Source organism: Alosa sapidissima, chromosome 20 (assembly GCF_018492685.1).
Source record: "Alosa sapidissima isolate fAloSap1 chromosome 20, fAloSap1.pri, whole genome shotgun sequence".
NCBI classification, from domain to species: Eukaryota; Metazoa; Chordata; class Actinopteri; order Clupeiformes; family Clupeidae; genus Alosa; species Alosa sapidissima.
Genome location: NC_055976.1, coordinates 819,136 through 836,120, shown reverse-complemented (window position 1 = coordinate 836,120; position 16,985 = coordinate 819,136). Strand labels below are relative to the sequence as shown.

At 41.0% G+C, this 16,985-nt stretch overlaps 1 protein-coding gene across 1 annotated transcript in view; it reads right to left on the bottom strand.

Moving 5' to 3' along the window:
• Positions 1-16,985, bottom strand: part of psma5 (proteasome 20S subunit alpha 5) — a 35,734-nt gene that overhangs the window by 2,423 nt on the left and 16,326 nt on the right. The window contains exons 7-9 of the mRNA XM_042074574.1: positions 14,323-14,381; positions 14,100-14,202; positions 10,425-10,511 (exon numbers count right to left, since the gene is read on the bottom strand). Coding sequence (XP_041930508.1) covers positions 10,425-10,511; positions 14,100-14,202; positions 14,323-14,381 — 249 coding nt within the window. The remainder of the gene's footprint in view (positions 1-10,424; positions 10,512-14,099; positions 14,203-14,322; positions 14,382-16,985) is intronic.

The following is a 16,985-nucleotide window of genomic DNA, read 5'->3' as shown; positions in this document are numbered from 1 at the left end:
TGTGTGCGTGTGCATGCATGCATATATATGTCTACTGTGTGAGTATGTGTCATACGTAGGATTACTGTGAATGTATGTGTGTGCGTGTGTATCTGTTTATGCACATGTGTGCATATGGAATGGGTTTACATGACCCCTGGAGGCAAACATACGCAATAAATTGGTCATCCTAGGCCCTACGGTTCTCAAGATATTCACAGAAAACTGTGTCTGCCCTACCCTCCTTTCGGGGGGTCCAGTCCAGCGGGGGGGGCTCCATTTGCTATCCATGTGGGGTTACATGCCCACCAAGTTTCATGTACCCCGGTCTTTCATTGTCCCGGGAGTCCTTGTTGGTGTACGGTCACTAAATGTACACATAAATTATTTTATTTTAAGGCCCCCCCCCATAACCAAAAGTCCACGAAACTTCGGAGGGCGTCATAATGATCCTACACTTTCAATTTTGTGCAGTTTTGACCAGAGATATTGTGATGAAAACACCTAATGTTTTGCTTTTTAATTTTTAACTAGGTGGCGCTATACATGAAATAAGTGGTAATGGGATAGGTTGACATGCCCCCTTAAGACCAACATACAAAAAAAAGGTGGACCTCCTGGGCCCTACGGTTCTCGAGATATTCACAGAAATACACAGATACACAGAAATACACAGATACACAGATATTCACAGTCCAGTGGGGGGGCTACAGATCAAAACGAAAAAAGGAGGTTCCATGCTATCCATGTGGGGTTACATGCCCACCAAATTTCGTGTACCCCGGTCTTACAGTGTCCCGGGAATCCTTGATGGAAATTTGGACATGCGAAAAAAAAAAAAAAAATCTGACTAAACCTATATGACCGCTGTGCGGCGGTCATAATAATAATAATAATAATAATAATAATGATTTAAATTAAGCTTTGCCAGAGGTACTTCTCTGTTCGCTGTCAATAAATAGTCAATAAGAAATCAGACCTGATGCCAGTAATCGACAGACTTCATTTTTGTCCATCAAGCTGCACTTGCTGGCACAATACATTTTCAGTGAGACTGAGTTTATAAATCACACCAGTTAGTGAGCAAGCTACTTGGCCTAGTTACCTAAGAGGGATGATCACTGATTGCAGTAGGAAGTTGTCAACAAAAGCAAGTTACTGATTTCAAAATTGTATAGTGTGAACTAAGGATGAGCCGATTCGATAGGCAGGATCGGTATAGGACAGATGTTGACCAAAATAACTGGATCGGATATTGGAAAATAAACTCAGATTAGATCCATTCAGCTAGGTTTTCATAACTATAGAAGAGACACCATAGAGAGAAATGTTGTCATACAGAAAACATGAGCAGTATATTTCACCTGAATAGTACATGAGTGTAGGGATGTCGCGGAAAACTGGTTTTACTATTAACCATGGTATGAAACGTCGGGACATTGTTATGCACATTATTGACTGCAGTTTATTCTCATCAATGTCAGTCCATGAATGCATATTGATCAGTTGTTAACTAATACTGTAGGCCTAGAAGTTGCATTTGAAAATGTTACTGTTGTAGGCTGTTTGTTTTTTATTTCAGCCACACTGTTTTAAAGTGGTTAGGACCATTACACACCAATTTTGAATAAGCCATACTGCAATACCGATTTCATGGTTGCACCATGCACATGTTCGCCGATTATGTGGCCCTCAGTAACCTATAAATTCAATGATGTGGCCCTCTATGAAAATGAGTTTGACACCCCTGCTCTAAAATATCTGTCCTGGCCTGGTTGCACCGGATTGTGGCCAAACGACAGAAGCACGGAGAACCCTCCTTTGTCTACCAAAAAGTGTTACTTTGTGCCCCGCGCTCCCCCACTGCTTGTGAAAGAAGGGGGTGGGGGAGGGGGGCTTAACGTGAAAAAGCTTAATGTCACAAAACGGCAAAGTCATAATGGTAGGCTACAGGAAGTGGGGGGAGGGTATGGGATGACCAGAGCCGTCTTCGTTGTGCTATTCAGAAAGCATCTTATTGTCTTTCCAGGCGCAAACAGCTCGTTATAGCCTATTGAGTGCCTTAGCAGATAGGCTCTGCTCTTGGGTTCGGCCTCACAGCGAACTCAACCCTCTTGTTGCTTGCAGTTTGTTAAATAAAGCGATGCAGATTACATTATTTATTTCTGATTAATTGCGTCTTTTTTGCAACATCTGCTTGTTAGGCTGGGCTACTGTCAATGTCCTGTACAGGTATATGTTCAACAATTGCTGGTGTAGGCCTACAGGCTATAATCAATTAGGGACTGTTCGTTATTTATTTAAGGGGCTACCGGAGGAGTTTTGGGAGCGTTAGACAAAAAAGACGTGACCCTCCCTCGCCAGCAAGACATTTTTCTATGACCCTCCAAAGTGATTGAGAAAAAATGCATGACCCTCCCCAGTTCCAACAATTTAGGCTATTGATGCCTTCTGTCTACTGCGTCAATTTGGGAGCTTGCATGCTACGACTCCTTCCTTGAAATGCCTTGAAAAGGCTGTCGTTTGCACAATTTCACAAATAAATCACTGGGACCGAAACAAACCTGTCAACTTTTCCCGGGTTTATCGCGTATTTTAACTTTTTCCTCGCTGTCTTAGGAGGAGCTGCAGGGCCGTCGCAATGGGGTGCGAGGCCCTTTACGAACTTGACAGATGCATGAACTTACGTGCATGAAATCATGTGATAGCTTACTTTACACATAGCCAAGGCTACCGTCGGTGCATTTTAATAGTAGCTAGTAATACTAGTCTAATAAGCTACACCAGCTTGTCTTTAAGAGGGGAAATTGTATAGCCTATAACATTAGCCGAGTCACATATTTGGCCATATGGTGTTTATCATAGGCTACATCATGAAACCAAATAGTGTAACAAAGGCGAACACTTTAACAGGGGAAATTAATTGGGCATGAATCATTGTGCTGAACAGTATTTGTCAATGCAGAAACACACACAACATTCAAACTGTTGATAAGATGTGCACTATGGAAATTGGTCTGTAGGCTAACAATGTACTTGTACAGGTAAATGTTCAACAATTGCTGTACAGGCTATAATCAATTAGCTAAATCATTTGTCAAGCTGTTTAAATTCGCGCTACATTCAAACGCAAAAGGTGCTTTGATATCTTTTTCGTTTGAACGTCGGCAAGCAGGCATACTGCGGTTGCAATGAATGAGGATAATTGGTTTTATCTGCGGATTTATTTTTTGCATTATTTTGAATATGACTCGCTGCAGTCTCAACAGCACTTTCCACATGCATCTAAGTTCTAACACATATCCCCTCTCACTTTCTCTCTCTCCATCCCTGCACACGGTGCTTTCTTAAAGGAGCTGCACCATCTTACAACAATTGCATCTACATTGTCATATTATAATGTTGTCAAGTATAAGCTTAAACTACCGCGATCAATTTAAGTTCCCGTGCCCCCGCTGAAAGTCTCATGCGCTTATCGTTACACAATCAAATCTATAAGTAACCGTGACAAATAGAGTATAAGATATATAAACTCACGCTATTGTATTATCATACATGTTTGGTAATGGCTCAGCTTTCTCTGATTGTTCTACTGACTTGGAAAATGCATCATGGAAGCAGTAAGTCAAGTCGTATCAAAAATAGTAGTGGCATTCTGCTGAGAAAATGGGGTGCGTGATTCCTGAAGGAACCCGTCCAAACTTAACTGGGACCCACTGTACTTGCTAACTGTCTCGCTAGCTCACGTCATGTCAGTCATTTCAGTAGTGCTCACCAAAATCATAAAGGAACATTGCGAGACACTAATATTCCCAGAAAGATTTTCTTCGACTTGTTAATTTTTTGAACATTTATTTTATATAATGACACAGAAAACACAATGAATTGCATCCACATATCCTTACATACTATGCACAACTATTTTTCACTAGCCTAAAACTGTGAGACTAGGGCTGGGCGATAAAACGATATGTATCGCAATAGACATGTAATCGATATCAATGAAAAATACGTTCGATAGAACATTTGATAATTAAAAGCAACACACACCTCCCGCCTTACGTTGTCCATAAATAAATAGGCTAAATATATCTTGCATTGTAGCTAGTATGTGCAACTCTTTCAGAGTAGGCGATAGAACAGACTCCAGTCCTTGCCCCATGCACTCACTCTCTCTCTCCCTCTCAACAGGTGCATCCGTCCAGCATGCACATCCAAACATTCACAATCATGCAAGAGGACTGACTAAATTGCTATTAAATCCGGTTAGCATCATTAGCACGCTGCACAAATTTGTTGAAAAAACTGTTGCATTCAAATTGACTGCTAAATTCTAATCATCTCAATCCCAATGCAAATGGAAAAGTATTTTCCAAGACTCAAACGGGCCTGTCCCAAGGAGAAAAAGTCTTCATTTAAAACTCAAACACACGTGGGGAAACTGAACTATGATAAACTAGCAAACTTTGATTACAATATTTCCAGGCTTCAACCAACAACGTGAAGGAGACATGGGACTGCGGTTATCACTGGCCTGAAGAAGAACAGCAGCTCTGTGGAGGGGGACCTGCACAGGGCGAACCAGTTGAACCACTTCTACAACAGGTTTGACTCCCCTGCTCCAGCTCCAATGGTGGTGGTCTGTCCACCATTCCCCAGCCCCCACCCTCACACCCCCTCAATACCAGCGCAACACTCACCTCCATCATCACAGGCTATCGTACCCCCACCATCACTGGATTTTGCACCCCTCCCCCACATGGTGATCATGAACAATAAGGTGACAACGACCTCAGTCAACAGCCATCAGACACACAGATCCCAGATGCACCCCTCCCCCTCCCCTCACCATTACAAAGGATCAAGTGACAGTCCAACTTAAGAAATTGCGCAGCAATAAAGCAGCTGGGCCTGACCGACTGTGCCCAAGGCTACTCAAGGCCTGTGCTGCTGAACTGGGGGAACCACTGAAGCACATCTTCAATTTGAGCCTACGCCTTGGACAAGTTCCAACACTGTAAAAGACATCATGTCTCACCCCTGTCCCTAAGAAGCCACACCCTAGTGAGCTTAATGACTACAGACCTGTCGCTCTTACATCACATGTGATGAAGACAATGGAGCGATTGGTCTTAGGCATGCTCAGACCCCAGAGGTACGCCATGCACTAGACCCGTTACAGTTTGCTTACCAGGAGAAAGTGGGCGTGGACGATGCCATCACTTATCCTCTACACAGGACACATTCCCACCTGGACAAGGGGGAAAGTGCTGTGAGAATCATGTTCTTTGATTTCTCAAGTGCTTTTAACACCATCCAGCCCCTCAGATTGGGAGACAAGCTCTTGCAGATGGGTGTGGACGCTCACCTGGTAACCTGGATTACAGATTACCTGACCGAGCGACCACAGTTCGTCAGACTGTCTCTCTGACACTGTGATCTGCAGCACCGGAGCGCCACAGGGAACTGTGCCCTCTCCAGTCCTGTTCACCCTGTACACATCTGACTTCTGCTACAACACCGAGTCATGCCACATGCAGTTTTCTGATGATACTGCAATTGTGGGGTGTATCAGGAACGGGCAGGAGGAGGAGTACAGGAGCCTGGTGGAGGACTTTGTGCAGTGGTGCAAACTCAATCATCTTCAACTTAACACTTCAAAGACCAAGGAGATGGTGGTGGATTTCCGCAGGTCTAAGCCCACTCTGCTACCAGTTCACATTGATGGGGTCAATGTGGAGGTGGTTAGCACCTACAAGTATCTGGGTCTCCACCTGGACAATAAACTGGACTGGTCAGCCAACACTGATGCACTCTACAAGAAAGGGCAGAGCAGGCTGTACTTCCTGAGGAGGCTGCGGTCCTTCAATATGTGCAGTAAGCTCCTCAGGATGTTCTACCAGTCTGTTGTTGCCAGCGTCCTCTTCTATGCAGTAGTATGCTGGGGTGGAAGCACAAGGAAGAAGGATGTGGGGCGAATTGACAGGCTGGTAAGGAAAGCTGGCTCTGTAGTGGGAGCTGAACTGGAGTGCATCACTTCACTATCTGACAAAAGGACCCTGAACAAACTGATCAACATCTTGGACAATGAGTGTCACCCACTCCACAGCACTATTGTTAAACAGAAGAGCCTGATCAGCTGGAGACTTCGCTCACTGCCTTGCACAACTGACAGACTGAGAAAGTCATTTGTCCCCAGGGCCATTGAACTGTTCAATGCCTCACTTAAGGGAAGAGGAGAGATAGACTTCTCTGCATAGTCTGTCTGCCTCTTCATCCCCTCCATGTTTGGTACTGTCTGTCCACTAGCCACTTGTACCACTGTCTTTATGCCTCACTGTTTGCGTGCTATATTAGCACATTAGCACATATGCATAACCCCCCACTCCATGCCACAGCCGAACTGTGGCCACACTTATACATTTTCTTAAATAGTTAAATATATAGATATATAGACTTTCCTTTACTTTATTTCTACATTGTTGCACTGTTGACTTAGTCATTTGCACCATCACCATGACCACTATCACCATTGCACTACCACCATGACACTCATTCACACAGAGCACCTTACCATACCTTACTATGCACAGAGAATCACAGGCTCAGTCCCTGCCTCAGTCATTGCAAGCGCCTCTGATTGATTAATCACCACTATGTGGATACTGTTTTTAGAATTGATTTAGATTAAGTGTTAGTATAATTTGTAATTTTGTTATTTGTATTTTAGTATATTTTTATATATTGTATTAAGTGTTAGTATAATTTTTATTTTAGTATATTTAGCATATTCTCTATCTTCTACTGTCCTTACTGCTTAGTTGTGTTTTTATATTATATACTTTAATTACTCTTCTGCTGTTAAAGAATGTGTTTGTCTTGTATGTATGCTGCTGAGACCTTGAATTTCCCCTGGGGATCAATAAAGTATCTATCTATCTATCTATCTATCTATCTATCTATCCAACCAGTGCTGCTTTTCATTCAGACTTATGTGCACATTTATTTATTTGAGTGTTTTTCATGATTGTGTTGCTATTTCTTTTCCCTGTTTGCTTTAATTGATAACCGAGGTGATTAAAATCAGAGGAAGGTTAAGTTTAAAATAAAAGTGTTTAAATTGAACTTTTTTTCTTCTGGTCCTTATCTGAAATAGATTTTTTTAAAAATCAATAATGATCAATAATTATCAATATCGACTGATATGAAATACTTATATGGTGATACAGTTCTCAGCCATATCGCCCAGCCCTATGTGAGACTGAATGCTAATTCCTTTCATGTATTTCTTAAAGTGACAGGCACTCAATTAGACCTAGACACCACAAATGTTCACTCAATTAGGCCTACACACCACATTAATGATATGCCTAAGTGATATAGATTAAAATCAATATGAATTATTTAAATTACAACTATTTTTACCTACTAGTAATTACGCACATCATTAAATACTACACAGCAGAGAAAATAAGTATTGAACACATCAACATTTCTTTCAGTAAGTATACTTCTTGTGTAATAAAGTGGAAGGACACAGGAAAAATTAATACTAATGTCTGGTGAAAATTTCATGCAAATAGCCTCATTGGAAGTATACTTAGTAGAGTTTTTTTTTTGACTTATCCAATACTGATTTTCCCCGCTGTAAATCATTAACAAAATATATAATCTTTATATGAATTCTAAAAATATACGAATTAGAAACATGACATTTAGCCATAATCTTCTGTTTGTGTGTGTGTGTGTGTGTGCGTGTGTGTGTGTGTGTGTGGAGGGTGGAACAGAATTTAGGATGTTCTCAATTTCAAATTCATTTTCTATCTAGCCTATTCCATGTTTCCATTTTCTACCTCCAAAACAAATGTTAAAAGAACGCACACACTGGAAATACGAGTATACTGGTGTGTTAAATTATCAGGAGAAAGACATTTTTTTCCAAAAGGGAAATGCGGATATGGTTTACAAAGCAGAGTGATTATTTTATTATTACTATGCAGTGTCTTAATGTGTCAAAAACAGCAATAAGTAACCTTTAAAGATCAAAAACTATAAGGAATGTGTTTGTGTGATTTTATACATTAGCACTGTTATGAAAAATATTCATGCAAAATAATCGCAATAACCGTGAAATCGTGATTATTCTTCAGACAATTATCGTATCACCAAAATCTCTAATCGTGACATCCAGGGTAGGAATTTCATGGCGGCCTTGCGTTGGCTGTGATGCCCCTTTGAAATTCAGAGGTTTACAGGCCACGGTGACCTTGGTGCCCCCTTCTTTCAATTCTGCTTTGCGTCGGAATAATAGCGATTTTTATTTACCCTGTCAAAATAATCTTAGCATTCACAGCGCAAATTGATTTAGTCTTTTATGCAGTGGAGAAAGTGACAGCGCGCGCCAAGAAAGTGCGTGCGTCCAAATTCACCCATTCTTCTCAGTTGAACTACTCGCGAAGTAGCCTACTCATCACACAGTAGTGTTTATTTTGTCACCTATTTTTAATTTAGTCTTAGTCTTGTGACGAAATGTCCTTTTTAGTCTTTGTCATATTTAGTCATTCAAATATCATTTTTGTTAGTCAAGTTTTAGTCGACTAAAAGTCTCGTCATTTTAGTCTAGTTTTAGTCAAAAGAAAACTAAAGGTATCTTAGTCTTAGTCAGTTTTAGTCAACACTTTTTAGTCTTTTTTTTTATAACAAATTATTTCTGATTACCATTTGAGTCAAATAGTGTTTCACACATCTCAATTTTCAAACAATATTGTGTGTCCACAGGGCTACTCGTCTGTTATAATTACTCATTCAGATTTTTTGTCAGTCAGTATGTTTACATGCACAGGTAAGTTGAGCTACAGTTATATCTCGGCTGGGATTTGACCATAGACAGTAAAATATTTGACTGGACCACTGTCATATTCGTAGACCAGTGTTTCTCAAAGTGTGGTCCGGGGATCACTGGTGGTCCGCAAGCTATCCCAAGTAGTCCGCGAGCAGATGTGGTAAAATATAATATAGAGGAGTTGTTTGCAATATTGAACCAACTTGTATGTAAAAACAGTTCTGCAACACTGTCTATGTAAGATATGCCAGTTTAAATCATACAGTATGAATCCACACAATAAGCAAAGTGCAAAGACAGTAAGCAAGGTGGTTCAGTGAGTAGGCCTATTGTGTAGACTAATTATAGGCTATTGTTGAAGTAGGTTTTTTTTTTGCTAGGGTTAGAAGTGGTCCTGAAACTGAAAAAGTTTGTCATAGGCCAAAGTATTAATGTTTTACTCCGCCTCGCTAGATGGCGATATGCACCCAAACACAACACATTCTCTAAACAGACTCTCCATTTTAGCCATAGCTAACTTTCCATATTAGCTTACTTGCTAGCAAACTTTGCATCATCAGTCTAACTAGTTAAATAGTTGACATTACATGATGAACATTTTCATATGGACATTCTGGGGGATGTTAATTTGTATGAGAGAAGCTTCAACTTCTGGGTATGTAGCATTGTGGCATAAAGCTTAGGTAGTTAGCTTGATAACTCTGGCAGAAATTGCAGTGTTCTTGTTCCATGTAGTTTCGTGTTGCAGCCACAGGGTTGCAGCAACAGCACGTAGACTAGCCTACAGGAAGGCTGAACGTATGAACTCATTCGGAATATTTTGAAAACATAACAGCTAGATATTCTGTCATCATTTTGTAGACGAAAATGAAGAGATTTTATCTTAGTTTTTATTTCATGCAAAACATTTTAGTCTCGTCTTTTTTCGTCAACAATAATGCATCTTAAGATAGTCTTAGTCAGTGTTTCAGGACATTACTGCCGTCTCGTCATCGTCTCGTCTTAGCCATGAAAAAAAAGGTCGTTGACGAACATATTTCCTCTCGTCTCGTCTGACGAAATTTACACTATCACACAGACATCACAAGTATCACATCACATGAAAGAGCGTTTTCTCAGCTTTTAAATGATGTTAGCCGCTATTTGCTGTGGTGAACGGTTCGCGAGAAAAGTAAATTATATAATTCAATATGATCATAAATTCTACTTAAAGTTCTGCGCACATCTCCCTACCCATTCATCTCGGTCGAATACTTCACGAACCGTTCGTTCAACACATGACAAACCATATATCAGAATAAACAGAAGACCTTACCGAACACAAAGGTGTAAAGTAGTCCCCACTAGTAGTAGGTATAGTACTCACTTACCAGATAGCACTACTAACCAGATACTGTTAAGTCAATAAGACAATAGTATCTAGTTGACAACATGTGTCTAAAAGACATTTTTCCATTGGGGATCCACAAAGATACCACAGTCTTTTTGGAAATAAATTGACAGATATCCGTCATAGCAACAGAGAATTTTAATTCCTGTGTATGCACTGACTGGAAAATGAAACAGATCTCTAAATGACAGCAGCAGAACAAAGTTATTTTACCTCAATGTTTGTAGCATTCAGTTTCTCCTCCATAACTTGTTTCAGGATAGTAAGAGAAGACTTGATGGCATCTTTTAATGTCATGGACTGAAACAAATATATATAATAATATTATTATAATAATAATGGTAACACTTTATTTTAAGGTTCACATGTTAGCCACCAATACATACCATATAATTCTTAATAATAATGCCTGACTTTAGAATATGGAACCAATTCATGACTAATAAGTACATTCTGCAGAGGTATTACTGATGATAATGTGCTTGCTACCAAGGAACCAGTTTCCACTTTAGAATGGGAGCCAATCTCCCAGTTGTTAAGTGCTATTTCACACAGCAACCTGGGCAGTGAAATGCAGCAATGAGGTTGAGCCATACACTTGCTTATTCTACAACTGTTCTCCTACTATTTGGGATTTATTCAGACAGTATACAAGTAGGTTATGCATATTCTATTTTGGTACTTACTACTAATTAATATGTAGAGATCAAGGCTTACAAGGTCATTATTAAGATTATATCAATAATAAAGGCCTAATTCGTCATGAACAAGAAATTTGTGAATACACACCTAACAAATGGTTAATGTTGCCTAACACATGCCTTACAAGTCACTAATACAGGTATTAATTAGGTATGTATTGGTGGCTAACATGTGAACCTTAAAATAAAGTGTTACCATAATAATAATACAAATACTTAGTATGTCAATACATAATAATGTCAATACATAATAGGGCAGAGGGTGAAACGACTCTCCACTAACCGTCAACTCATTCGAATGTTACTCAACAACCGTACGATGGCATCAAGTGACCGACAAAGAGAGTGGCAAATGGCAGCTGGGGTGAAATGCACGGCGAGAACGGTTCAAAACAGGCACCTAGGGGCAGGGCTCAAGTCGTGTAAAGCTGGACAAAAGCCCTTCATCAATGAGATCTATCTATTGCATCTATTTGCAAGGCATTCTGCTCTGACAATGTTACCCCAACTCTGAGGATTGTTTTTTTCCAGCAGGACAATGTCCCATGCCAAATTGTGCATAAGGAGATACGTGTTTGACGGTGTAGTATTTGTTAGCGCGTCAGACTTCCAATCGTATGTGCCATGAGTGCGCGAGTTCAGTTCCTGCAAGGTAGGTTTAAGGGTAAATATAGCTGCAAGCAGCAATGCGGGGGCCTAGCAGTGCGCTATAGCAGGAATGGCATTGCCATGGCATGAGCAAGCACTCACAGCAAGACGCCAAATTACACCAATGTCCTTGTGCGTTCTCACAATCAGCTACCATGTCCCTCTACCAAGTTTGGACTTCATACATCGAAGAGTTGCTGAGATACGAGCCCACTTCCTGTATTACAGCGCTCCCTATACAGGCCAAATGATGCCAATTTCCTACTGTGTCCTCACAATCAGATACGAAGTCCCTAGTTTGGACTTCATACATTAAAGCGTCTCCGAGATGTTAGCCCACTTCCTGTTTTGCGGCTTCATCGCCATAGTTGATTGGCTGTCATGGGCCAATAAAGTGGAATTTGAAAGATCTGACGAGTATCGTTTGTGCGGCTCGGTCTGAAGATCATCTTCTTCGCCAAGTTCCGTGAAAATCAGATGAAATTTGTGACTGCTGAAACTTTCCGTAGAGTTTGGACCAAATCCAATATGCCGGAGGTCCAATATGGCGGAAAGTGACGGGATAGGGGTCGATGAAATCGGGATGGTCCAAGGATTCAGACGCTACCTCAATTGTGAAAATCAGACAAAAGAGTCAAAGATCACGCGCATGAACGCATGTCCAGCATTGAACTGGTGGTGGCGCTAGAGTGTTCAATGTATATGCATAAAAATTGCTGTGAGTGATTGGGACAGTGTCCTGACTAATGGTATCGAGTTTTGTTATGTTAACTCAAAGTGCCACGGAGATGTTAGTCCACTTCCTGTTTGGCGGCTTCATCGGCATATTTGATTGGCTGTCACGGGCAAACAAAAATGAAATTGAAAAATCTGACAAGTATCTTTCGTGCGGCTCGGGCAGAAGATCATCTCCGCCAAGTTCCGTGAAAATCGGATGAAATTTGTGACCGCTGAAACTTTTCATAGAGTTTGGACTAAATCCGGAGGTCCAATATGGCGAAAAGTGACGTAATAGGGGTCATTGAACTTAGTGCGGTCCAGGGATTCCAACGGTGCCTGATATGTGAAAATCGGACGCACCGTTCAATGGTCACATGAGTGAATGCAATCCAGGTTCGACCCATTGGTGGTGCTAGAGTGTTGGGCATAGAGTTCTGTAAATTAGTGAGAGTGATCATGGGACAGTGCTAAATCAGTGTGCCAAATTGTATAACTTTAGACCCAGCGGTTCAATTTTCGGCCAGATTTTGACTTGTTGGTGGCGCTAGATGGCTGGGTTTAGAGGTCCGTAAATGAGTGTGAGCGGTCAGTGGAGTGTCCCAAAACTTTCTGCCACAAATCTGCACTTTTTAGCCAGGCGTTCTATGGGCTGCCATAGACTCCAATGGCGGATGTATAATAATAAAAGGAAAAGCTAGTAACTCAATGGGTGCCTTCGCAGCTTCGCTGCTAGGCCCCCAATTCTTTGTGTAGACTTATGTTGACCATTGTCGTTTCAACAGTGGAAACCAGGTTTAGTTATGTTTTTTTTATTAGTTATGAACACAAATAAAGGGAACATTTTTGTAGAAGTCACTTTTTTTCATAGTTTGTCTGGTCTTATAGTCAGGTGGGACTTATATCAAAATATATATAATTTAAAAATGTTTTAAATGTTAGTCAGTATGAATTGACATCAACCCTACATGAAACTACTGCCGTAGGGCGCTCTAGGCTTGTGGAATGTGTTTGGGAGGTTGGTGAACTTGCGACAAGTCAAACATTTTTTCGTACTTAAAGGGATATTCCACGATTTGTGGAATTACACTCTAATTTTCCACCTCCCCTCAAATTAAACAATTGATTTTTACCTTTCCCCAGTTCATCCAGCCGTTCTCAAAGTCTGGCGATACCACTTTTAGCTCCAGCCTAGCATAGATCATTGAATCGTGTGATATCATTGTGGTGCTGTGCCCATAGTACGTTGCAACGTTCCTTGATAATTACGACGGAATGAGAGTATAGTTCCATGTCAAATTAGCCTAGAAAATGGCCACGTTTAATTTTTACACTTTCTTATTACACTTTCTAACTTCAGAAGAGTCAAATTTTAAATGGGAAAATTACCGGAAATGTTAGTGCACGAGAAGCGAGACGCTAATCCAATTCAATGATCTATGCTAGGCTGGAGTTGAAAGTGGTATCGCCAGACTCAGAACGGCTGGAGGAAGAGGAAGAGGAAGAAGAAGATCACAACGGTTCCCGCAGCTTAGGACACCACAGACTCTGGGGTCTATTTGCACAAAGCTTTACTGCAATTAAGATTTTACTGCAGCACAATTCTACAGTTTACTTGGAGAATATTTTCTAGTTTGCGCCTGCTTTTCTGAGGGTGTAGAATGTGTGAGTAGGACTGTCTAAAACAGTATAACAACTGTTTATATGTTGTTTAAAATCAGATAGCAAATAAGATGTTAAAATCTGTGTATACTTTGCACAGGAGTATGCTAGTCCAGACACAATTCTATTCAGTGAGTGAATTATGACATTGTAAGAGTACCTTATGGTAGACTTCCTGCAGCGAGCTCTGGGCCCCCTCAGATGCAGAGCCAATGGCTCTTGCATCACATTGAACGAACGTGCCTGATGGGTCCATGTGGTATCTACAGAACAAGGTTTTATTAGCATAACATGCTCTTCAGGGCAAACATACATGAAGTACTTAAAATATAAATAACTATCAGTCCCTTTGGATGCATTAAGAGTTAAAACGATGCACTTACAACTGGGGTCCCTTCTCATCCATGCCTCCAAAAAGGAGTGCCACGCCAAATGGTCGACTCTGAATATAAAATATAGCAATAAGTGGGAAGCAGCATATAAAAATAATATAAAAAAACAAAACAAAGCAGGAACAGGTCTATCTTGCTTGTAGAGCTCTTTACTACTGCAGCAACTCATAATTTGAGATCATAATAAAGACATTTCATTCATTGTTCCTCGTTGGTGGAATGATTATCGAGTGTTGTCCATTCGAGAGATAGTTTCGGGATATTCTGGGAGTGATTTGGGAACATTTTTTGATCGTTTTTATCTTATGTGTAACTAATTACATATTTTTACAAAGTCATGGTTATTGCCGTTTTGAACACTTGCTACTATGAATTATTGTATGTTAAACTGTTAAATCTAATGCTAATGTAATATTGATTGCTATTGTTGTAAGTCCCTTTGCAGTGTTTCCCATACATTGACTTATTTGTGGCGGCCCACCACAATATCAACATTGACCACCACACAATGATTTTCCTGGTTGTACTAAATTGTGCTTAAATCTGGTTAGAATCATAACCGTGCTGCACTAATTTGTTAAAAACTGTTGCATTCAAGTTAATTCTGCATACCACCACAAATAGAATTAAATTCTGTGGGAAACACTGCTTTGTATAAAAGCATATGCTAGGTAAAGGGTAATGGAGAGTGTAGACCACTTCTGACCATTTGATGACTGACTGTGGCTGTAACGGCTCCGCATCCGTCAACGCATTCCAGTGGGTGTTCCCGACGGTAGCTATGCAAATGACTTGAAGTAAAACCGTAATGTGATTGGTTGGTGCCGTCCGTAGATTGGCTTGATTGGCCGGTGGCGTCTGTCGGTGCAGCAACAGCTGAACTCCTCAACGCGAGCAGCGGGAGAAATGCGACGCGACGGCCCCACAATTCAGTTCGGCAACGGATCACATGAGCCCATTTAAAGTGAATGGGATGCGTCTCCAGCAACGCGATGCACGCAGCTGTGTGTGGGAGCTGTAATCGGTGTGGTGTGTGCAGCACCGGCAACAGTAACAGACCTCAGTTGGTTTGTTTTCAACATGTGAAATCGCCTTTGGAGCCAGGTTGCACTGATATTTGGGTCAAAACTTGCTTTTAAAAGGGACACCAGGCAAGCCTGATGCTTTTTCTCTACGAAACTCCCCCTCGCTCGGTCTGAAGCTCTTTTCCTTTTCTTTGCGTCTTCAGTCAAGGGTTTTCGCTGCTTCTTCGCCGGCTCTGCCATTATACACACGTTTGCAACAATCTCTAGCGTTTCGTTAGCCTGCCTCTGTGCTGAGTGATTCAATGGTCCATTAACATCGTAGCTAGTGCTTTGATGTGTGCCAAGTCTCCGCTCCCTTTCGAGGAGAAATTTCCCTCTGATGGCCTCTCCATGTAGGCTCCGTGCCAGAAACAGTTCCTGGTTCTACAGATATTCACTGCACTTTCACATGGTTTTAAAGGACCAGTATGTAGGAAATAATGGAAAACAAATTGTAACCATTCCAAAAATGTATTACCATATGTCATCAGAGAGTAAGGAAACATGATCAATTAAGAATGAAGACGAATGATGAAGTAATGGCTTATTTGACAACAATACTATAACCCGTAAAAAAAAAAGTTACGGGGATCTCTTAGAATTTTCCTTTATGTTTTGAACGATTCATTCTAGAAAAGCGTATTAATAATGGGCTGGCGTGTCCTCCTATTTGGGTTACCAGATTAGCAAAGGCCAACTGTCAATAGCTGTGTAGTCATGAATGAGTAGCCTACGAGAGGCAGGCACATTTCCAAATCTAAGATATCTTAGAAGGCAGCAAAATTTGTTTTTTTGGTTTCGAACCGCACTTGCTGCCTCGCTCCCCATTTAGATATCTTAAAAGGCAGCAGTTTTTCCCGTTTCGAAAAGACCCAGTGTGTTTGTCAAATTCCACTATGCCAATCCTGCTGGTTCAACCAGAGACTTTCTAATGAGGAGACAGCACTCCAAAAATCCTCCATAGAAATGCATGGGGTTAGTTTTGTCGTCTACACATCACACCCCTTCTGCGGCAAAACGTCGACATATGAATACATTGAGCCAATAATGTGGTGTGTTGTGAAGACATTGTGCCAATCATGTGTTGTGATCGCCACTGGAGCAAGATTGGTGTCGTGAAGCCTTGCGCACGCACATTTCTGCCGAAATAGATGCCCGATTAGTGCCCAAAAAGCGTTGCAATATGGCTGCCGAGTGGAGGACTTTGGTTCAACCTCATGTAAAATGCTGCTATTAAAAAAACACAGCCAGCTATTACTTTTCACAAATGGGCCATTGCACTATCAATATCTTGTGCAAGAGACGTGATGGCGAAATGTAATCATTGTGTAAAGCCCGCCCAGACAATGTTATTGTGAGAACAGATCTGGTGTGTGCATACAGGTTTCTCAATGGATGGAGTCAAGACTGAATTTTCCAATTTAGGGTAGGGTAAATTTAGGCTGGCTTCCAGGCTAAAGGTTTTCACTATTTAGGTTTTTTTAATAAAATGAGGATACTGATAGAAAAAGAAAGAGGCAGGCATAGGCACCAGGAGCATCTACTGGCCTTAGCCCCAAATACTTATTTGAGTGGCTTCTCACTAACAAA